We start from the raw sequence: 21,425 nt of genomic DNA on the forward strand, positions 1-21,425 counted from the left end.
ACTTGTACTAGCACGATCATACTACTAGGTACTCGGGATGTAGAACTCCCAGATGTCACCATGGACCTAGGTCCTCGATATTACTTAGGTTTATCACGAAATAAAAAAACATGATTTATCACGACCTTGTGTGAAACAAATTCAATAATATTCTCATTTCCTCATTCATTCCGAAATGTGTGAGTATATTTTCGGAAACATACCTCGTAAAACAATGTCATTACGAATTTCCGTACTGAAAATGTAATTTTTGTTCATCCTTCAGCTCAGCATCAACGCATTCGTCATTTCAAGAATTTGTTTTTCATTATAATAAATTAATTCCTCAAACATTTTTTTCGGATTATAATTAATATTTAAGATTGTAAATTATGGTTATAAGAAACAAGTGGTATTGTTAATAAATTATAACTATAATACTGCTTTGTTAATATATTCGAATCATTAAAAAATTTCAATTTATTCAAAAGTCCATACAAAGTAACAGAAAATTGTATGTCACACAAGAGCAAAACAACGATTATCATGTCTTTTCATATATGCTATATATATATATATAAATAAAGGAATTGGGAAAAGCAACAAAAAAAGTCAGATGACTTGTCGAGTAGGCTACCCTTGTGGAGTAGGATAGAATAAGGGTAAAATTGAGGTAAAAATTAGAGTAAAGTTGGTCTGAAATGGAATTAGAATATTAACCTTTCACTCAAAGTAGGCCACAGCTCTGCCAAAGATTACGGTTCCAAAGAGTCCACAAACAAACTCATAAGTCATCGTATGACCTGCACATGAATTTGTCGTTTTATCTATGGTCCTACTACTCCTACGTAACAAAATAATGTGTTCATTTTGTACGAACATAATTTTTATGAATTGGGATACATATAATTTGAATATCTAAGCCTTTATGTCAATGGGAAATTGAAAGCATTTTTTTAAGCCTTGGCTAGTTCTGGAAGATATTTAACAATTTCATTTACTACATTCCACAAAAATAGAAATCATCTCAAAATGGTCGTTTTAATTGAGGAATATAAATATTAGTCTATTTTTATGAAGAGATATGTGCACATTTTTTAAATTACAGTTTGAAATAAGAGGTTCATGGAGTTTAGATAATTAGAAAGTTATAAAGTTTCAACTTTCGCAATATTCCTCTTTCAGGTTACGGAATATTACAAGGAAATGTTTGATTTTCACGAAATGATTTACATGTTGGTAAATTTGTCCATTATTTTCATGATATTGCAATCAAATGCCTTGACATGATGCATCTATTGCACTCTATTGATTTATCATAACAAACCTACGATTCTCTTTTGGAGATCGCAGAACAGGACGATACGCTAAAGTTGGGGGGTTTTTTCAAGAAAAGCGCACACTTTGAGATTTTGTTTTGGGGTAATGATATTTTCATGATATGTGAATCGTAATTTCGGGACTAAACTCGTAGTTTTAGGATCAGGATTGGGAATTAGAATCCCCACGTTCCCTCCCTCTTATTGCCAGTGTGGGGGTATATCTGTCAAAGCTGATATCCGCAAGTATCCCCGGAGGGAGGTACTCTACCAGCATGAATAAGGTAGTGAAAAGCTTGGTCGCCCTATGGTTCCGGAACTTGGCTAGTTTATTTTGGGGGCAGGGCCAGAATAGCGAGGCATTTGAACTCAAGCGATCTTAATAGGATCACTACTTTTTGTAATATACTTCTCGTTAATGCCAAGCATGCATGTCATAAACCAATGTACACCTCTAAATGATTTATAGTAGCGATCCTTAAGTTTCACGTTTCATTTATTTCTCCTCAAGAAATCAGATAAAAAATACATAAAATAGACGATGTATAACAATGTACATCAAATGAATCAATGGGGAAGGCAATGACGGAAAAAGAAGAAACTTTTAATGTGGCCGACCCACGACATTTATTGCAATAATCTTTATTTTTAACCAGACTGTTGCTTCCCAATCGAAGCATTACTTTTTTATACAAACATCCTCTGCCTTTCCACTCTAATGATATGCTTAGATATGCTGTCGTTTTTGCATTCTGTTGGAACCGTTCCAGTGATCGAAATCTCAAGCAATGAGGGAAAAGATATTTCAATCAAACCAAAGCGAACGGAGCCAACAGACCATATGTGGCTGACTTTACTGATTGAGCTTTTAGTCAACAGACGATCGATGTTATCTTAAAAAAAATATACAGAACAAACGTTAAAGGAATACACGTCAGTTATGATCTTTGACAATGTAACGTAAACATTATACAGAGATAGGGAAAAATATTAATTTATTTTGCTCTCGTTGCAAAATAAGATTATTGATATTGATAACCCCCCCAAAAAAAGATTTCTAAATAAGCCGTTCCAAGTGTTTTCAAGAAGAGTCATTACTTTCAACAAAATAAAAAAAAATGTTCTCGTCTGAATATTAAAAAATACCTTTCATTGCCTAAGTAAAACAGCATCACAAACATGATTCTCTAAATGATTGATTACCTTTGTCTGAATTTCGGCTAGATCATTGATTGATTGATTGATTGATTGATATAATCGTAATTTTTGTTCCAAGGGTTCTAAGTTAATACTACAAATAACAGCTGATGTTCACATGGTGAATAAAGAACTGGTGTGAAAGATTGTAGCAAAGATTTGGTGGCTAAAATTATGATTCGATAATATGGATAGAGTAATCTGCAGAATGACACCAAAGAACCCGGAGCGAACCATTGGAACTGCCAAGCTTAAAAACACATGTGTTGAAGTTAAATATTCACTCAGTGTGTCAATTGAAATGCGATTTATTTCTAAAATGTGCATTACATCGTTAAAATTGCTTATCTGAAAAACACATGAACTAGACAAAATGAAAGTTGTCTTTGAAACTTCGGCGGGATCAATTGTTCAATCTGGTATCTTTCGATTATTTGATTCGAACTGTATAATGGTTTATCCCTAGGTCTTGCAGGCGTCGCATGATTCCTATCAAACTACATCCAAGCCACACAAAAAAATCTCCACCATCAGGCCTAAGATTTTTTGCCTTTGTTTTCTGCTCTTTGGTCAACTTGGCTCTTTTACCAAAGGATTGCGTGTACAGTGTACTATTATCTCAAATGCTTGGAATAAACCATAAAAATTAAATTACAGTTAGATGAATACATATTTAAATGGTTCTAAGGTATCAATCAAGAGAGTAAGGGCATGCAACTTCTCTTAATCCACATCAATTTTATGCATGTTAATCTTCGATTGATCTCATAGAGCAATCTTTGTCTCATATAAATTAAAGTATACTGCAAATCTCTTTTTCATATACAATCTTGAACATTTTTATCTTGTCATTCGCCTGGTTAATTTCTAGGGCATTATTTCTACTAGAGCGACAGTTATTGTCTCTTATCATCTCTCAACGTACCTGAACCCTTCGAGTAAGCAGTTGGATGGTGTCTGTTGCGACGGCATCTCTACAGACTTGTGTCAGACCAGATGCGACAACAAATTTGAAATATGCTTCGGGCCTCTTGGAAAGTAAGATATTCTAAAGAATAGTATAATTAGATGTCTGAAATGGTTTAAGGATACAGGTTCAAGCAATTGAAACTCATTTCATATTCTTTTCATTATTTTTGTCATTTATTTTTGCCTTCTTAACATGCTTAGTAACTCAGTTTTGTTTAGGTATGGATATTAATCCATCTATCTGGATAGACATATTAAGGCAGGCGGTTAATGGCATTACCCACGATCATTGATTGAAATTGAAAGATTTTTCAGTTCCATTTAATAAAATTGGTAATAACATTACAGATATTGAACTAGAATAAGTTTATAATTACACAGATATATTTTTTTGTTATTCTACCACAATTGTATACCTTATATTTTTTTGAAAATTTTTATTTCTTTTTAATTTTTCATAACACTATCAAATATTTTCAGTGACAATAGCACAGATGACTGTCCTTATGGAAAGTACAAAACAAATAAGGTACATGAAGATCGGGATCTGTTTCTCTTTCCTACTCCACTCCCTGGAGGTGTACCCAACCCGATCAACATCAGGATTGAAGAATGGAAGGTAATAGTTCTTATTTGTCCTACATAAATCATTAATTCTCGAATGTATGCAATCAGTGTTGATTTCGTCGCCATTGCCAGATCAGAAACAAAACACACACGCAATTTCTAAAATTTTGAAATAATTACCATGATTACCTCTGCTATATACCTTTGACCCCGAATCTAATAACGTCACCACTCCCAGATGTGTATAAAAAAGCCAAGATTGAAAATTAATCCTCAAACGGTTACTTGATTATCGTAAGAACGATATACATGTATATTCCATGGTTACTTAAAGATCGCTGTGATTATTCACATTTAAACCCTGGTCCCAGAATCTATCACTCTCACATATGCATACACGAGCCAAATTTGAAACTTGATTACTCAAACGATTCCTTAATCATTGCAAATCAGATTTCTTTTAAAGTATTAACGACCTTTGTGATCTTTGATTTTTAACATCATAACCGTAAACTTCAATGGGATAATCAACACATCAGTATGCATACTCATGAGCCAAGTATGAATTTGATACCTGAAACGGATTTTCGATTTATATAATCATCTCTGTGACATAGAACTTATGGCTCCGAAATCTATTTAGATCGTCGCCAATATACACACTGAGTGAAGACCCTAAACGGATAACTATTTATTTTTCGAGAACGAAATATGTTCTGGTACATCATAAGATCTGTGCCTTCGGGAACCACAGAACCAAATCAGACCATTGTCCCTCCAGTGTCCACACTTGAATTAAGTTTGACGTTGATCCTTCCAACGATTTTCTCGTTATCACGAGATCATTATATTTCAATGTGTGTTAAATGTATGACCTTAGAACTTTGACTGTGATATCCAAAATTAATCTGTCATCGTAATACTATATATTTACTCAGAGAAAAAATGAAATTGATTCGTCAGAGGGTTATTTAGTTATCAAGAGAACGAGAATTGGACGCACGGATGACCCCAAAGCAGAATGGCTTCTGCAACCACCTCAGGTCGGCGGATGCATAAAAATATGTTGTGAGGAAATGACAAATTAAATTGTTCATAATTTCATGAAGATTTTAAAATATGTTTTGAGAAATTAAAATAATTGTTTATTAATGCGACCATAATTATCATCATTATTATCCTGTGAAATTCGATGATATAAAAAATAGAATAAAGTACATGGAAATGTGAAGTTTATTATTTACAGAATAAATAATATTGCTTGCAGAAAGGTTTTCGAGTGAAGATGAAGGTATTTGATACCAATTCCTACTACAACCCGGAAATATTGGTCGATGTCTACGGGGACAACTTTCATATGCAGCCAGGCAGGACTCCATCGCGAGCTCGTAAGCACAGAAGGACCCTTAGTGGGGAAGGATCTTCACAGTGAGTGCAACATTCTTTTCTAGAATTTATTTCCCATTTCTGTAAGAAAACATTATAAAACCTTTACTTTTATGTTTAATTTTGAAAAGCAGAAGGTAATATATGTATCGGCATTCTTTTATCGGTTACAATGGTTTATGGTTCAAATTTGTGGTACCATGTACGTTTGTAAATGCTTACATTTGCCATGTTTTAAATATACCGTTTATATGGGCCCCCTTACCAGCTTTGAAGGTTTAATGACTTTTAGTGATTCTTGATTGTGTCCTATGTACGGTTTTCGTAATAAAAACTTCGTTTGATATTTTTTTTCCACAGGATCATCGTTAACATTAAACTATATTGCGATTCTCATTTCTATGGTCCCGAATGCTCTGTCTATTGCAAACCTCGAGGAGATGGAATTGACCACTTCTACTGCGACCCACTAACAGGCGATATAATTTGCCATGCTGGTTATACTGGGGATAGGTGTGCAGAGGTATGTAAACATATCAAGACAGAGTTGATCAAAATTGTCTTTAGTCATTTATCTTGTAAAAGTGTTTCTAGTCTCGTGTGTGAGTGAATTCCAACTGAATTTATTTGCAGTTCTATTTGTTTTATATTTTAATTGCGTGGATCAGTGCTATTGTTCACACTTTCAAACTGTTTTTTGCCCATGTTTCATTAATATTTCTAATTGATCATTTAATTAAGATATCAACGGATATGTGTCTACCTGTCCTAAAGATAGTACCGTGAGATATCGGAATTAAATGCCTTTTAGATGCCATTTAAGTTCCAATTTTTCATTGCACTTTTAAAATAGGAAATCGACGAGTGTGCTTCGTTGCCGTGTCAAAATAATGGTACATGCCACGACGTAGTGAACGGATTTTGGTGTACATGTCAAGAGGGTATAGCGGGTAAGTTTTGATTTTGCCTTCAGCTCAACCCAAGCCCATCTCCTTCCCCCTAAAAAATTATAACAATACATAAACGTGTAAATGAAAACAGCAAGCAGAACGCACCAAACCGAAATGATCCAATAATAAAATACAAATATACACGCATTGGCACTGTCAAGATTAATGTTTTTGCTAATACCAGCAATTCTTTCATTATCAAAGACGCAATACTCCCTTTCATATATTTTACACATGGATGATCATGTGTGATAACGAGACCTTCAAAGTTTCACATTTAGTAAACGTACATTAAGACTTAAATCTTTGTCTCCGTAGGTAATGTGTGTCAAACAAACCCCGATGACTGCCAAGAAAACGAATGCAGGAACGGAGCGTCCTGTATTGATGGATATGCCACTTATACTTGCAAGTGTCCTCCAGGATTCAGTGGGACTTACTGTGAGTTCAACATCAACGAATGTGCCAGCTATCCCTGTCAGAACAACGCTGTATGTTCCGACGGTATAAATGGATATGTTTGTCTGTGTATACCTGGATTTACTGGCACTCACTGTGAGACGAACATCGACGAATGTGCAAGTGATCCTTGTTACAATGGTGCGTCTTGCATAGACAGAGTTAACAAATATAAGTGTAGATGCATCAAAGGCTACGAAGGAGAATATTGCGAAGTTAATATCAACGAATGTGTCAGTGATCCGTGTCAAAATGGAGCAATTTGTATCGATGCAGTCAATGGTTTTGAATGTATCTGTAAGCCTGGATACCAAGGAAAATTTTGTCAAGTAAACACAGATGAATGTAAAAGCAATCCATGTTTGAATAGAGGTGAATGCGTTGATGGTGTCAATGGTTACAACTGCAGTTGTACTCCTGGATACACTGGAATTCACTGCGAGTTTAACATTGACGAATGTGCAAGTAACCCTTGTCTTCATGGCAGCACTTGCAACGACCTGGTCAATAGATATCGCTGTAATTGTCTCCCTGGATACGAAGGTGCAGAATGTCATATTGAAATCGATGAATGTCAGAGTAACCCTTGCCAAAATGAAGCACCATGTGTCGATGTTGTTGCTGGTTATCAGTGCGTATGCCTGCCTGGTTACGAAGGTTCTGAATGTGAGACAGATATCAACGAATGTAACAGTTATCCATGCGAAAATGACGGCATGTGTCTTGATGGAATCAATGGATACGCCTGTCAATGCAGAGATGGATTCGAAGGAATTCATTGTGAAATAAATATCGATGAATGTGAAAGTTCACCATGTCTGAACCAAGGAACATGCGACGATGGCATAAACAGTTACACCTGTATCTGTAAGCCAGGATTTACAGGGATTGAATGTGAAACAGATATTGACGAATGTGTGAGTGCTCCTTGCCAAAACGATGCTGCATGTATTGACGGAATAAATAGTTATATCTGTAAGTGTACACCTGGATATGAAGGTGACTACTGTGAAATCAATATTGATGAGTGTGCTTCACTTCCTTGTCTGAATGGAGCGACATGCATAGATGGAGTGGATGGATATGTATGCAGTTGTAGTCCAGGATACACTGATGTTAACTGCAATTTGGAAATAAACGAATGCATAAGTATAGTTTGTCATAATGGCGGAGAATGCGTTGATCATATCAACAAGTATGAATGCGTTTGCTTGCCTGGATATAGTGGCTTACAATGTGAGATAAACATAAACGAATGTGAAAGTAGACCATGTCAAAATGGAGCAACTTGCAAAGACCGCATCAATGGATATCAATGTAACTGCTTACCAGGATACGAAGGGTGGAACTGTGAAATTGAAACCGACGAATGTTCTAGTTCACCATGTGTAAATGAAGCTTCGTGTGTTGATGAAGTAAATGGATATACATGTATTTGTCTCAGTGGATACGATGGTGTCCATTGTCAAACTGATATTGATGAGTGTTCGAGCAGCCCCTGTCAAAATGATGCGCTCTGTGTTGATAAAGTCAACCAATATCGTTGCAAATGTAAAGCAGGGTACAAAGGGGCAAATTGTGAAAATGACATAGATGAATGCTTAAGTAACCCATGTGAGAACGGTGGTCTCTGTGTTGACAACATTAATGGGTACCATTGCCAATGTATCCCAGGTTACACGGGGACAAACTGTGAAATCAACATTGACGAGTGTGAAAGTTCCCCTTGTGAAAATGGAGGATCTTGTAATGATGGTATCAATCGATTTGAATGCAGTTGCTTACCAGGATACAATGGGCAAATGTGTGCAACTGATATTAATGAATGCGCAAGTGGTCCATGTTTGAACAATGGCACATGTGAGGATGGGGTTAATGGTTATTTCTGCTTATGCATTCCTGGATTTGAGGGTACACAATGTGAAATAAACGTTGATGAATGCCATTCTGATCCATGCGATAATGGTGGATTTTGTATGGATGGCATCAATGGTTATATATGTACATGCTCTCCTGGATACGAAGGGACACAGTGTGAAATTAATATTGACGAATGTGGAAGCGCTCCTTGCTTCAATGGGGCCGAATGTATTGATCGTATTGATAGATACAAATGTAGGTGTCGGCCGGGATTTGAGGGTACACATTGCGAAGTGGATATAAATGAATGTGATAGCAATCCATGTTTGAATGGAGCATCGTGTCTAGATCAAATCAATCGATTTGAATGCGTATGTATCCTTGGGTTTAAGGGAGTAACATGTGAAGCAGACATAGATGAATGTAGTAGCTCACCCTGTCAGAATAACGCTACGTGCGAGGACCACATCAATCACTACACCTGTCACTGTCTGCCTGGTTTTGACAGTATACAATGCCAGACAGACATTGACGAATGTTCGAGTAGCCCTTGCGAACATGGATCAAAGTGTGAGGATCTCATAAACGGTTATCTTTGTCACTGCCCTTCCGGATATGAAGGAATCCACTGCGAAATTGAAATAGACGAGTGCCAAAGTAATCCTTGTCTGAATGGAGCAACCTGCAATGACAAAATCAACAAGTATAGGTGTAATTGCCTGCCAGGCTACGTAGGTGTTCATTGTGAAGAAAACGTTAACGAATGTGAAAGTATTCCTTGCCAGAATGAAGGATCGTGTGAAGACCTCGTTAATCATTTCACTTGTAACTGCCAACCAGGATTCAACGGGAGAGTTTGTGAGATGAATATTCAAGAATGCGACAGCAGTCCATGTTTTAACAATGCCACATGTGTTGATGATATCGATGGATATCATTGTGATTGTCAACAGGGTTTTGAAGGAGTCCATTGTGAGGTAAACATTGACGAATGTGGATCTGATCCTTGTCGGAATGGAGGCGTCTGTTCTGACAAGACAAACCATTACATCTGCAACTGTACTCCAGGATACGTTGGAAGTCAATGTGAACTCGAAGCTAATGAATGTGACAGCTCTCCTTGCCAAAATGGTGCTAGCTGCATTGATCGAGTGAATAAATATAAATGTAGATGTTTAGATGGATTTGATGGTGCTCACTGTGAAATTAACATTGACGAATGTGAGAGTAATCCATGTTATAATAGCGGCACGTGCGTTGATGGAATAAATGAATTTCACTGCTCTTGTGTGATAGGATTTGCTGGAGTAACTTGTGAAACGAATATCAACGAATGTGCAAGCGACCCATGTTTTAATGACGGAACATGTGTAGACCAAGTTGCTGGATACGTATGCGAATGCCTTGATGGATTTAATGGACGTCACTGTAATAATGACATAGACGAATGTGAGAGTAATCCATGTTTAAACAATGCAACATGCATCGATCAAGTGGATGGGTATGAGTGTCAATGTTTGCAAGGTTTTGAGGGCATGCACTGCGGGATAGACATCGACGAGTGTACCTCATCACCATGTAGAAATGGAGCTGCCTGTGAAGATATGATAAATGGTTACAGATGTGAATGCCTATCTGGATATGAAGGAATTCATTGTGGGATAAATATAGACGAGTGTGAAAGCAATCCTTGTCAAAATGAGGCAACCTGTGTTGATAGAGTGAACAAATACAAGTGTACATGTCAACAAGGCTTTCGAGGAAATCAATGTGAAATTGATATCAACGAATGTAGTAGTGATCCTTGTAGCAATGGTGCAACTTGCAAGGACAGAATCAATGCATACTTCTGCGAGTGCAATCCTGGATTTGCAGGAATTAATTGTGAAACAGACATCAACGAATGCGAAAGCAGACCTTGTGAAAACGGTGCGACATGTGTGGACAAAGTGAATGGATATTCGTGTAGTTGTGACCTTGGTTATGATGGCATTCTTTGTGAAAATAATATTGATGAATGTGGAAGTACCCCGTGTTTGAATGGTGCTAGATGTCACGACGAGATAAATGGATTTATGTGCCAATGTACAGATGGGTATCATGGCGTCTTTTGTGAGACCAACATAGATGAGTGTGCAAGTCTACCGTGTAAAAATAATGGAAAATGCAAAGACAAAATAAATGGTTATATCTGCAAATGCCAAGAAGGGTTTGAAGGATTGCACTGTGAGAATGACATTGACGAGTGCTCCAGCTCCCCGTGCATGAATTCAGCAACTTGTGTAGACCTGACTGCTGGATACGAATGTGAATGCAGCCCTGGATACATAGATTTCCACTGTGAAACAGACATTGATGAATGCGTCAGTTCTCCTTGTGAAAATGGAGCTACCTGCAGGGATGATGTTAATGGATACACCTGTTTATGTATGCCCGGTTACCAAGGAGTCGATTGTGAAGAAGATATTAATGAATGTGGCAGTGAACCTTGTAAGAACAATGCTACATGCGTGGATAAAGTTGACAGATATAAATGTATTTGCATTCCCGGTTTTCGTGGAAAAGAGTGCCAAACAAACTTCGACGAATGTACCAGCAATCCCTGTTCAAATGGCGGCCAGTGCGAAGATGGTGTGAACGATTATATATGCCATTGCACACCAGGATATACTGGTGACTTGTGTGAAATTAATATTGATGAATGTCAATCAATACCGTGTCAAAATGACGCTCGCTGTATCGACCAAATAAACGGATTTACATGTGATTGCAAAGATGGCTACGACGATACTTTATGCTCAACAGATATCGATGAATGTTCCAGTCAGCCTTGTTTGAACAATGGAAGTTGCACTGACATGATAAATAGATTCAAATGCATTTGTATACCAGGATTCGATGGGGCACTTTGTGGACAAAACATAAATGAATGTAGAAGTAACCCATGTTTGAATAATGGAGAGTGTGTTGACGATATAAATATGTATTTCTGTCGATGCACTCCTGGATTTGAAGGAATGCAATGCGAACTTGAAGTTGATGAATGCTCAAGCAATCCTTGTCGAAATGATGCCCGCTGCCACGACAATATTAACAGATACAGCTGTGAATGTGTACCAGGTTATGAAGGAACCCACTGTGAAATTAACGTAGATGAATGCTTGAGTGACCCGTGTGTGCATGGAGGGACTTGCAGAGACATGACAAACGAATACCAGTGTCTGTGCCGAGCAGGATACAATGGGGAAAACTGTGAGAATAACATTGATGAATGTTACAGTGAGCCTTGTTTTAATAACGGCAACTGCTTGGACAAAGTCAACAGATACAGATGCTTATGCATGGACGGATTTGACGGTGTTCACTGTGAAGTAAATATCGACGAGTGTGCCAGCGATCCCTGTATGAATGCTGCTTCATGTTTTGACCAGATTGATAGTTATCACTGCCTTTGTCAACCCGGATTTACGGGCGTTCAGTGCGAAATTGAAATCAACGAATGCAGTAGCTACCCATGTCAAAACAAAGCAGGATGCATAGATTTCATAAACAGATATGAATGCCAATGTAAACCAGGATATGAAGGAGTTCACTGCGAAATAGAAATTAATGAATGCATCAGCAGTCCGTGTTTGAATGATGCTTCATGTATTGATAAAGTTAATCGCTTCAGGTGTTCCTGTCTTCCTGGATATGAAGGTGTGCTGTGTGAGACTAATACAGATGAATGTCAGAGCTCTCCTTGCCAAAATGAAGCGAGATGTCAAGACCGAATTAACGGATATATATGCATATGCCCGTATGGATTTGATGGTGGCCAGTGCCAAGTTGATATTAACGAATGTGAAAGTTTCCCCTGTCACAATGGTGGACTTTGCCTGGACAGAGTCAATGGATACGAGTGCCAGTGCGCTGCTGGTTTTAGGGGAGTGGAATGTAAAACAGATATCAATGAATGTTCTAGTAGCCCTTGCCAACATAATTCTGAATGCGTAGATCGAATCAATGGATATAGTTGCTCATGTAATAAAGGAACGGAAGGTGTACATTGTGAGATTGACATCGATGAATGTGCAAGTCAGCCGTGTCAAAATGGAGCCGAGTGTAAGGATGGAATGAATGGCTATCAATGTCAATGTCAAATTGGATACCAAGGTGTTTACTGCGATGTTAACATAGACGAATGCATGAGCTCCCCTTGTCAAAATTTGGCATCATGTATTGACTTAGTGAATGGATACTCCTGTGATTGCATACCAGGATTTTCCGGACCACATTGTGAGATAAATATCGACGAATGTGTAAGTGAGCCGTGTGCTAATGGGGGCGCTTGCAGGGATCAAATCAATGGATATATCTGTGGCTGCCTTCCGGGTTATGATGGTAACCACTGTGGACATGAAATCGATGAATGTGCAAGCTCACCTTGTCAGAACGGGGCAAACTGCTTAGACCACATCGATCAATACATATGCCAGTGTTTGGACGGATTCATGGGAACCAACTGCCAAGTTGATATCAACGAATGTGCTAGCTACCCTTGTGTTAATGATGGGACGTGTTTTGACAAAGTGAATGGATACCGTTGTTCCTGTGCTGCAGGGTTTGAGGGATTCCAGTGTCAGGTGAATACTAATGAATGTGAAAGTTCTCCTTGTCTTAATGGAGGAAACTGCGTCGACCAAATTGATGCATTCTTTTGCCGATGTGAAGCAGGATATGCAGGAGCAATCTGTGAAATCAATATCGACGAATGTGCTAGTAACCCATGTAAATTTGCATCTACCTGTCAAGACAAAATTGATGGATATGGATGCGAATGTCTTTCGGGCTATTATGGTGTGCACTGCCAATTTGAGGAAGATGAGTGTGAGAGTAGACCTTGCGGTCATGGTGGACAATGCATTGACGAGGTAAATGGATTCACTTGTGAATGTGCTGCTGGATACCAAGGCGTTACTTGTGAATTTGATATTGATGAATGCAACAATCATCCATGTCAAAATGGCGGAACTTGTATTGATAGGATTAATGAGTATGATTGCCAATGTGTCGATGGGTTTGGTGGTTCCGAATGTCAGACAGACATCGACGAATGTGCTAGTATTCCCTGTCATCATAATGGTGCATGTCACGACCATACAAATGGCTATAGATGTACTTGCATGGTGGGTTTTGAGGGAGATCATTGTCAAACGAATATCAACGAATGTGAAAGCAACCCTTGCTCGAGCTATGGAAGGTGCATAGATAGAATAGATGGCTATCGCTGCAGATGTCGTCCGGGTTTTATGGGTGCTCATTGTGAAATTGATATTGACGAATGTCAGAGTGACCCTTGCTACCACGGTAGCAGATGTGTTGATGGCTTAAACGGATACTCTTGTCAATGCAGATCCGGTTACCAAGGACCACGCTGTCGAGATGAAATTGATGAATGTATCAGTAATCCATGCATAAACGGTATTTGCCTCGACAGATTAAATGGGTACCGTTGTCATTGCATTAAAGGATTTTATGGAAAAAATTGTGCGATAAATCATGACGAATGCATCAGTAACCCCTGTCTGAATGGTGCGACTTGCCAAGATGCAATCAATGACTATAACTGCGAATGTCCCTTGGGATATGAAGGAAAACACTGCGAAATCATTACCGATGAATGTCGAAGTAATCCTTGTCAAAATGGTGCAACCTGTGTGGATGGATTTAAGGAATATACGTGTGAATGCGTTCTTGGTTTTGAAGGAATCAACTGCGAAGTGAATATTAATGATTGCGCTGGTGCCCCTTGTCAAAATCGAGCTACTTGCCTGGATGGAATCAGCAGTTACGAATGCCAATGTGTTCTTGGCTATAAAGGAGAACACTGTGAATTCGAAATCAACGAATGCGACAGCCATCCTTGCAAAAATGATGGAACTTGCCTGAACGGAGTGAACAGTTTCTATTGCTATTGCCCACCCGGCTTTGAAGGTTGGTTATGTGAGGTACAGATAGACGAATGCGAAAGTAGTCCGTGTCTACATGGTGGAAGTTGTGTTGATGGCACTGCAGAATTCAGCTGTCAATGTAAAGAGGGATTCTCTGGTATCAGATGTGAGACTGTCCTTGATCAATGCAAGCTTCATCCATGCTATGGCAACGCTACCTGCATCAAAATACATGACGATTTCAGGTATATTGTTATTATTTTTTATCAACTTCAATAACCGCGAAATGTTGTATCGAGTTAAAAGTTGACGGGGCTTCAAAATTTACACTGAAAGAAAAAAAATGATTGTACATTGCTGAATACCTAATTATTGGTCATTTTATGAAATCATACAGTATTTATACAGCAAATTCTTTCATCGGTTAAGAAATGTAAATTTGCATGGTATTTAACTTAATCTAGGTATCTTTATTTGAATATTCAAAGGTGTCTTTGCCCACCTGGATATTCTGGTCTGGGTTGTGACGATTATGATGAGGAAGGTTGTGGATCGACAAAGTGCTTCAACGGCCAATGTTTTATCGATGGAGTAACCAATAATGACATCAAATACAAATGCAAATGCAACAACGGGTTCATCGGAACTGAATGTCAGACGTGTAAGTAACCCCAAGGCAGGTAATCATTAACAAGAGTCAAGGTAGGAAAACTGTATTTTAGTACCCATACCTACACTGATCAAGAATCAGCTTTTATTGTGGAAATTCAATATGTTATTAGATTTCTCTGCGTTGTTCCTCATATCTAGCATGTATATGTTTACTTAAGTAGAGCTTTTAAATTTCATACGCAGATTATTGTCTATCTCGTCACGAAAGAAGTACTCAAATACTTTCTCAAAAAAATATTCTTAAAACGTTTTGAAAATTATTGAATTATTTGTAGTTTAACTACAATGAGAAGTAACAAAACTTTAGAATAGTCCATCTGACAGTGTCTGAAACGCTGTTCTTTTTACTGTTGTTTTGCTTCTATAGATTTACTGAACGTCACAGCTAGCGTGCTAATTGAGGAAAAGCACTCACAACTGAGCGGTCTTGAGCACAAGATGAAGGAAGTGCTAATGGAAGCCATGGAGAAGACAGATGACATCCATAATTGTTCCAATGTGGACATCGCCATTATAGATACTACGACGGGCAATGGAGCCTTATCGGGGTAATCACTACTCAATCGTGACAGTATTTCCGATTATATCAAGATTATGGAATAATTCCAGTTTGAAAACGAATTATAAGTAGCTTTGTCATGGCTCTTATGCTAATATGACTTTCTGTACTCATACACACAATGAACTTAAGTGAATTTCATTAATACGTCTTTTAATTGTTATAGTCAGTAGGCTGTTGATATGATCGAAACGTTTGTTATATCAATTTATGAAGATAGCATCCAATTACGTTAATTTCTTTGGTATTTCTTACAGCATGGAATTTACGAACGTAACAATCTACGCAATGCTGGATGATAAGCCTGCCGATCGCGATTCTCTATCACATATGTTAAGAGCTCTCCCTCCAGCCCATGTCAACAAACTCATCCATCCATATCGACTCTTCGTCGACAGGCAAATGCCACCTGTATTACAGACAGATATCACTGTAAATGACGAAAAGAAGAAGAAGAAGGTATGAAATATAGTCTACCTAATAAAGTAAACCATATTGCTCTTCTTTAGAATAAGCTACGCCGGTTACCTTTTTGTGCAAGAATTGAATTCAAGATCTTTAGCATTTTAAACTTTAAAGTGCCTTCGAGGATTGGCTCTTACTTCCAGGTTGCAGCCGCATGACTATGCATTTATGAAGAAAATAAAATGCAGTAAATGAATTCCGTGGAAAAGAAAGTTGAAATTTTCTTAGACCTTCATCAGGTAATATGAAATTCATTAAAATTTAAGAGACTTATTTCTGTGTTTGATTTTCTTCATTTACTTTCATTCCTAAACAGTGCAATATAAAAGAACGACTCTTTTCAATGGAATAGAGGCACATTTTTCTCCTTCAGTATTTTACTCATAGAAAACAGAAGTATAAATTTGGATATTGTCCCGGAAATTTCAATGTTCGATTGACTACCTGCGAATTGTTCTTCTGGGACCCTGTAGGAAAACCTTTTGACGTTAGTTTGAAAAGGTTTCCTGATGACTCATGGTTGATGTTTCATGAGATTTACGCTGTCATGCCTATCCAAATACACCCGCCCCTGCTCAAATCATTACAAACTGAGTCTGACCAAAAAGTTTTAATGTTATAGCAGACGATGGTTTACGCTGATGGTGAAAGCGCTGTTTAATGTAATGAATCTCCTTCAAAATAGCAGCAGAATAAACTCATTGATTTAACACTTTGTGGAAATTATTTCTTTTTCTATCAAGTTCTTCCGGATGGGTGAAACAGTTTCTTCTAAACTCACTTTCAAAACGAGCATAGAAATCATCACCATTCCCATGATATGGCAATCAGCATATAAAAAAAATCTTGTTCAAATTTTGTTACAATTTAAATAATATTTGTTGCACTTAAAATTGTGTACGTTTCCAAATAATTTTGATAATTGGAGTAATCAACAATCCATTAAACCTGTAAAGTAGAGGTTTGGAGTTTTGATAAGCACTTGTTCCCTTGCTTTCCCCAAAATACAACGATTATAAGTAAGATGTCGTCAGTCAATAAGCAAAAGGGTTGTTTGGCGCTAAATTAAAAAACAAAGGTTTCCTTTCAAACCTCTCCATACCCAAATCTAACCTGCTCAATTATCATAAAAATGAAAAGACTATTCCATGGATGAAAAATGAAAAAAACTATTGGACATTTTAAAACTGCGTTCAATTCCAAAAATAGCTATACGTACAACCTAATTGGTATGCAAAATATGATACTGTATTTTATGTTTACTTTATCTTGCATTTTTCTTGTAATTTAGATAGTTCTTATTCTATTTGATAAAAAAAAAGAAATACACAGGAAATCAGGAGTGTATGAGTTACCTGTTTTCCTAGTTGCATATTACCCGTGTCATGCGGGAAAAATGTAAAATTAAGAACATTTTCTGAAAAGTCATAAGGTTCTTATTTTACATCAAAATTTCGTGATGTATTTTTAATATAATGTTCTCTCTATTCATTCAAATTTTGTTGATAGGGGTAGACTTGAACTTGAACAGTTTTTGTCTTAACAGGATATCCTTGCGCAATAATTAACATTTCTGATAGCTAAAGTGATGTGAAGGGTGTAATGAAAGTCATTTCTTATCTTACAAATAACAAATCTTTAAAGAAACATCAATTTCATAGTTTCTTAATCCTTAGCTCTTGAAAATTAAGTCTATTCAAAGTTCAGCTATCCCCCTTATCTTTCATTTGAATTCATTTCTGTAACCTTAATCGTGAAGAGTAAAATACTAATTAATAACAATAAAACATGTAGTCCGCATTCTGTCCATTTGATACATTAACCAGCCATTATGGGAGTTTGGGAGTGGGGTTTGTCGGAATATAAATTCTTGCCTGTATATGAAGTTTTAATCTCTGTTAAACAGTAAAAATATTTATTGAAGATATAGTTTCAAGAAAATACTTGATCAATCAAAGGGGCTGGAACTTTAGGTAGTAAATCAACATTAATATATTGCTTTTTGTCTATCTAGTCCTGGGGACATCGGCATTGGTACGTTTTCTTAATTTCCATCGTCATCCTCATTGGAATTGCATCAGCAGTGGCGTACATCGTTAGGAGGTAATTTTCCTTCCTTTAGCACCCGTAGATATGCATTATCTTAAAGCATTATCTTAAAGCATGGCCCTGCTAAATTTGTTGATATCCCAGTAATAGACTTTTGAAAGATAACGTAGAGGAAGCATTGTCTGACACATATTCATCACAAGATTTTTATATATATAGTAACAACACAAATATATAATGAACTATATGGTCTATCAAATCTTAATCTTGTAGTATTTCATAATATTTCGGACTTTTATGTTTGGATAACTCAATAAATCTGTTTCTTCAAATTTGAAGTAACAGTTTGAATCAGGAAAATAATCATCATCGGTCAATGATTCCCATATATGCAATTCCGGGTCACTATTTTCCTCGCCTCATGTTCTTATTTTTTTGATATCCTTACTGTATCCAGGCAGCGGAAAGCTGAAATTCCACCCGACTAAGGGGTGATTCAACTTCCAGGAGAAGGAAAACAAGGGAGCCGAACTTACTGAAACTCTCTGGAAACACAATTTGATGAGACACTCTATTGGTTGTGCCAAATATAAAAACTGGAGGGAAATGTGAATTAGTGTCACCGGAACTACCGTCATTTATGGAGAATTTGACTACGAATTTGTATTACTTTATGGCTCTTCCGCATCTAAATGGATTATCTTCAACGTCCACATGGTCAGATGTAATGCGAACATCAATTGAGAAAACTGAAACTAGCGACTCGTTATTAATTACAATGCATATTTTTTAAAAAAAATTTTCGTATTATACTAGATGCTTATAATATTACGAGTATTTTACATTCTATTAACTAACATGCACCCATATATACTTTTTAGATTGCAGCAGGCTGTCCTGTTAACCAAAAAAGTGGTTTGTTCTTGTAATATTTATTTTACTAACCTAACAAAAACACAATAAGAAGGTGTGATGCCACATTACAATATAGAATATTTTACTTATAATTATACCGTATGATGGATAGGAACGCCAGAAATCGTACAGAATTGTCTCCCTATGGACGGTTTGTGTTTAATATACGAATAAAGGTCGTTTATGTATGCACATACATTTCATGTTTCATCTTTTTTATTACTCACATTGATTTATCGAAGCTATTTGAAAAATCATTTTCGATTCCATGTGTTATCCTGTATAGCTTGACGATGGCAGTTTTATGTATACATGTATTATATGAGAATAAAATCCTTATAAGCATTTCATTCAGCTTCTTCAAAGAACCCCCCCCCCCTCCCCCATCGGCCGATGAGAAAGAAAAACAATAAGATAAGAACGAGTATACACATGGCCGAGCACCTATTACATACCCTTCTTTTTATTTCAAATATGAATCAAACTTGCCTATGAATCTCCCTCATGATAATACACCAGCTGCACCGGTCACTGATTGTGAAATGGTGGAATATGCTTTTACAATTTACATGATTTAACTACATCAGACTATAAAGGAAGTACAGGAACTCGATTATCTTTACTACTGTGGTGTTCAATAACAAGTCTTAATTTTCTCGCAATTCCATTTTTGTCTTTCATGAATGTACCACAGTCACGTATTAGCCGTATTGAATAAGATGTACATACTTTTTCTACTTCCTTAATAAATACGTATTTTGCAAATAACAATTGTCGGTGTTGTATGTTTCACAATATGAGAAAGAAAGGGATCATTATGAAGGATTCAGAGGAAAGATCTTCCACCTGAGCTGTATTCTGACATCCTAAACACATTGGCCCGTATTCTGAAGTCAGGTTTAACTTAAACCATGGTCTAAGTCTGTGCCACAGAGTTAAATACGTACTAAACTGGTTTGTGCTAAAATTATGGGAAGCCAAGAGTGTCAACATTTTATCAAGCTTTATTTTTCTTATATTTACTGTGCTCTCTCCTGATTATTCTATGGTGAAGACAATCATCTGTTTATACTTCCTAAACAATTATGAATGATTTGAGAGCCAAATGAGCTGAAATATGATATCTCTACTGTTATTGATTTATGTAACAATTGGCTGTCCATACTTAAACCCCAACTTTAAACCTGAGTTTACGTTAAACCCGACTTCAGAATACGGGCCTTAGGGTAGAAAGCTTGGGGAAGGAAGAAAATGGGTCCGAGTAATAGATTTTTGGAAATGTTGTTACTCTTTGGTCTCGGCCATTTCAAGAGGCAATTTACTCTTTTTAGAGTAAAGGTGTACAGTATTTGATCTAAGACGAGTGAGGGTCATTGCTCCATGTTTATAAAGCCTAGCGCACACTATACGATTCGTTGAGATCCGAATTTCAAATATTAATTGTAATAACATTTGATATGAATATTCCAACCAATAAAATCTTAACGATCAGAGTTCAGAATAGTGGTAGGACTACTGAAATTGAAATTCAGTTTAGTTGGAGCCTCCCTGTAGGAATAAAAGCAATTTCAATGTCAAATCGTAATGACGTCATCATCAGCTGCCACCTGAATCCGAATTGGAATTTACTTCGACAACATGGCTTAGCGCAAAGCAAATTTACGATTTTATTACTACTTGGATGTCTCATATTCAATGCAAATGCGATTTATTTAAACAAAACTGTGTGGTTCCGGATCGCTTAGTGTGCGCTGGCTTAGCCCAAGTTTTTTTTTTTCATTTTGGCAATTGCATCTTAGCATGAGAGAGAAAAATCAGGAACTTGGGCGGCGGGAAGAGGGGGGGCACTTGCCCCCCAAAAATCCAAAAGGGAAAAATGCCTTTTTTTTCAAAATGAAAAATGCCCTCTTTCAAAATGAAATACTTTTATTAACTAAAACATAATACATCTATGTTATAAAAACACATTTTTAGGCGCGTGCTTCGCGTTTGTATCAATAAATTTAGTAAGAAAATCCTCCTATTCATTTATTATGGTTTAGTAAGGGACTCATCCTATTCATGGTTACAAAAATGCTTAGAGGAATGTCCATTTTCAGGTGGGAATATCAAAAAATTTTGGCTCGCCTTTCGCGCTCGCATCAAT

At 37.0% G+C, this 21,425-nt stretch overlaps 1 protein-coding gene across 1 annotated transcript in view; it reads left to right on the forward strand.

Annotated features, from left to right (window-relative positions):
• Window positions 1–19,114, forward strand: part of LOC121409915 (fibrillin-1-like) — a 30,298-nt gene extending 11,184 nt beyond the window's left edge. Inside the window, exons 2-12 of the mRNA XM_041601697.1 lie at window positions 3,367–3,533; window positions 3,945–4,083; window positions 5,299–5,459; window positions 5,778–5,940; window positions 6,271–6,367; window positions 6,686–14,864; window positions 15,108–15,280; window positions 15,659–15,839; window positions 16,108–16,309; window positions 18,330–18,418; window positions 18,822–19,114. Of these exons, the coding sequence (XP_041457631.1) occupies window positions 3,367–3,533; window positions 3,945–4,083; window positions 5,299–5,459; window positions 5,778–5,940; window positions 6,271–6,367; window positions 6,686–14,864; window positions 15,108–15,280; window positions 15,659–15,839; window positions 16,108–16,309; window positions 18,330–18,418; window positions 18,822–18,852 (9,582 nt within the window). The 3' untranslated portion in view covers window positions 18,853–19,114. The remainder of the gene's footprint in view (window positions 1–3,366; window positions 3,534–3,944; window positions 4,084–5,298; window positions 5,460–5,777; window positions 5,941–6,270; window positions 6,368–6,685; window positions 14,865–15,107; window positions 15,281–15,658; window positions 15,840–16,107; window positions 16,310–18,329; window positions 18,419–18,821) is intronic.
• The last annotated feature ends 2,311 nt before the right edge of the window (window positions 19,115–21,425 follow it).

This window comes from Lytechinus variegatus, chromosome 3 (genome assembly GCF_018143015.1).
Source record: "Lytechinus variegatus isolate NC3 chromosome 3, Lvar_3.0, whole genome shotgun sequence".
Lineage (NCBI taxonomy): Eukaryota > Metazoa > Echinodermata > Echinoidea > Temnopleuroida > Toxopneustidae > Lytechinus > Lytechinus variegatus.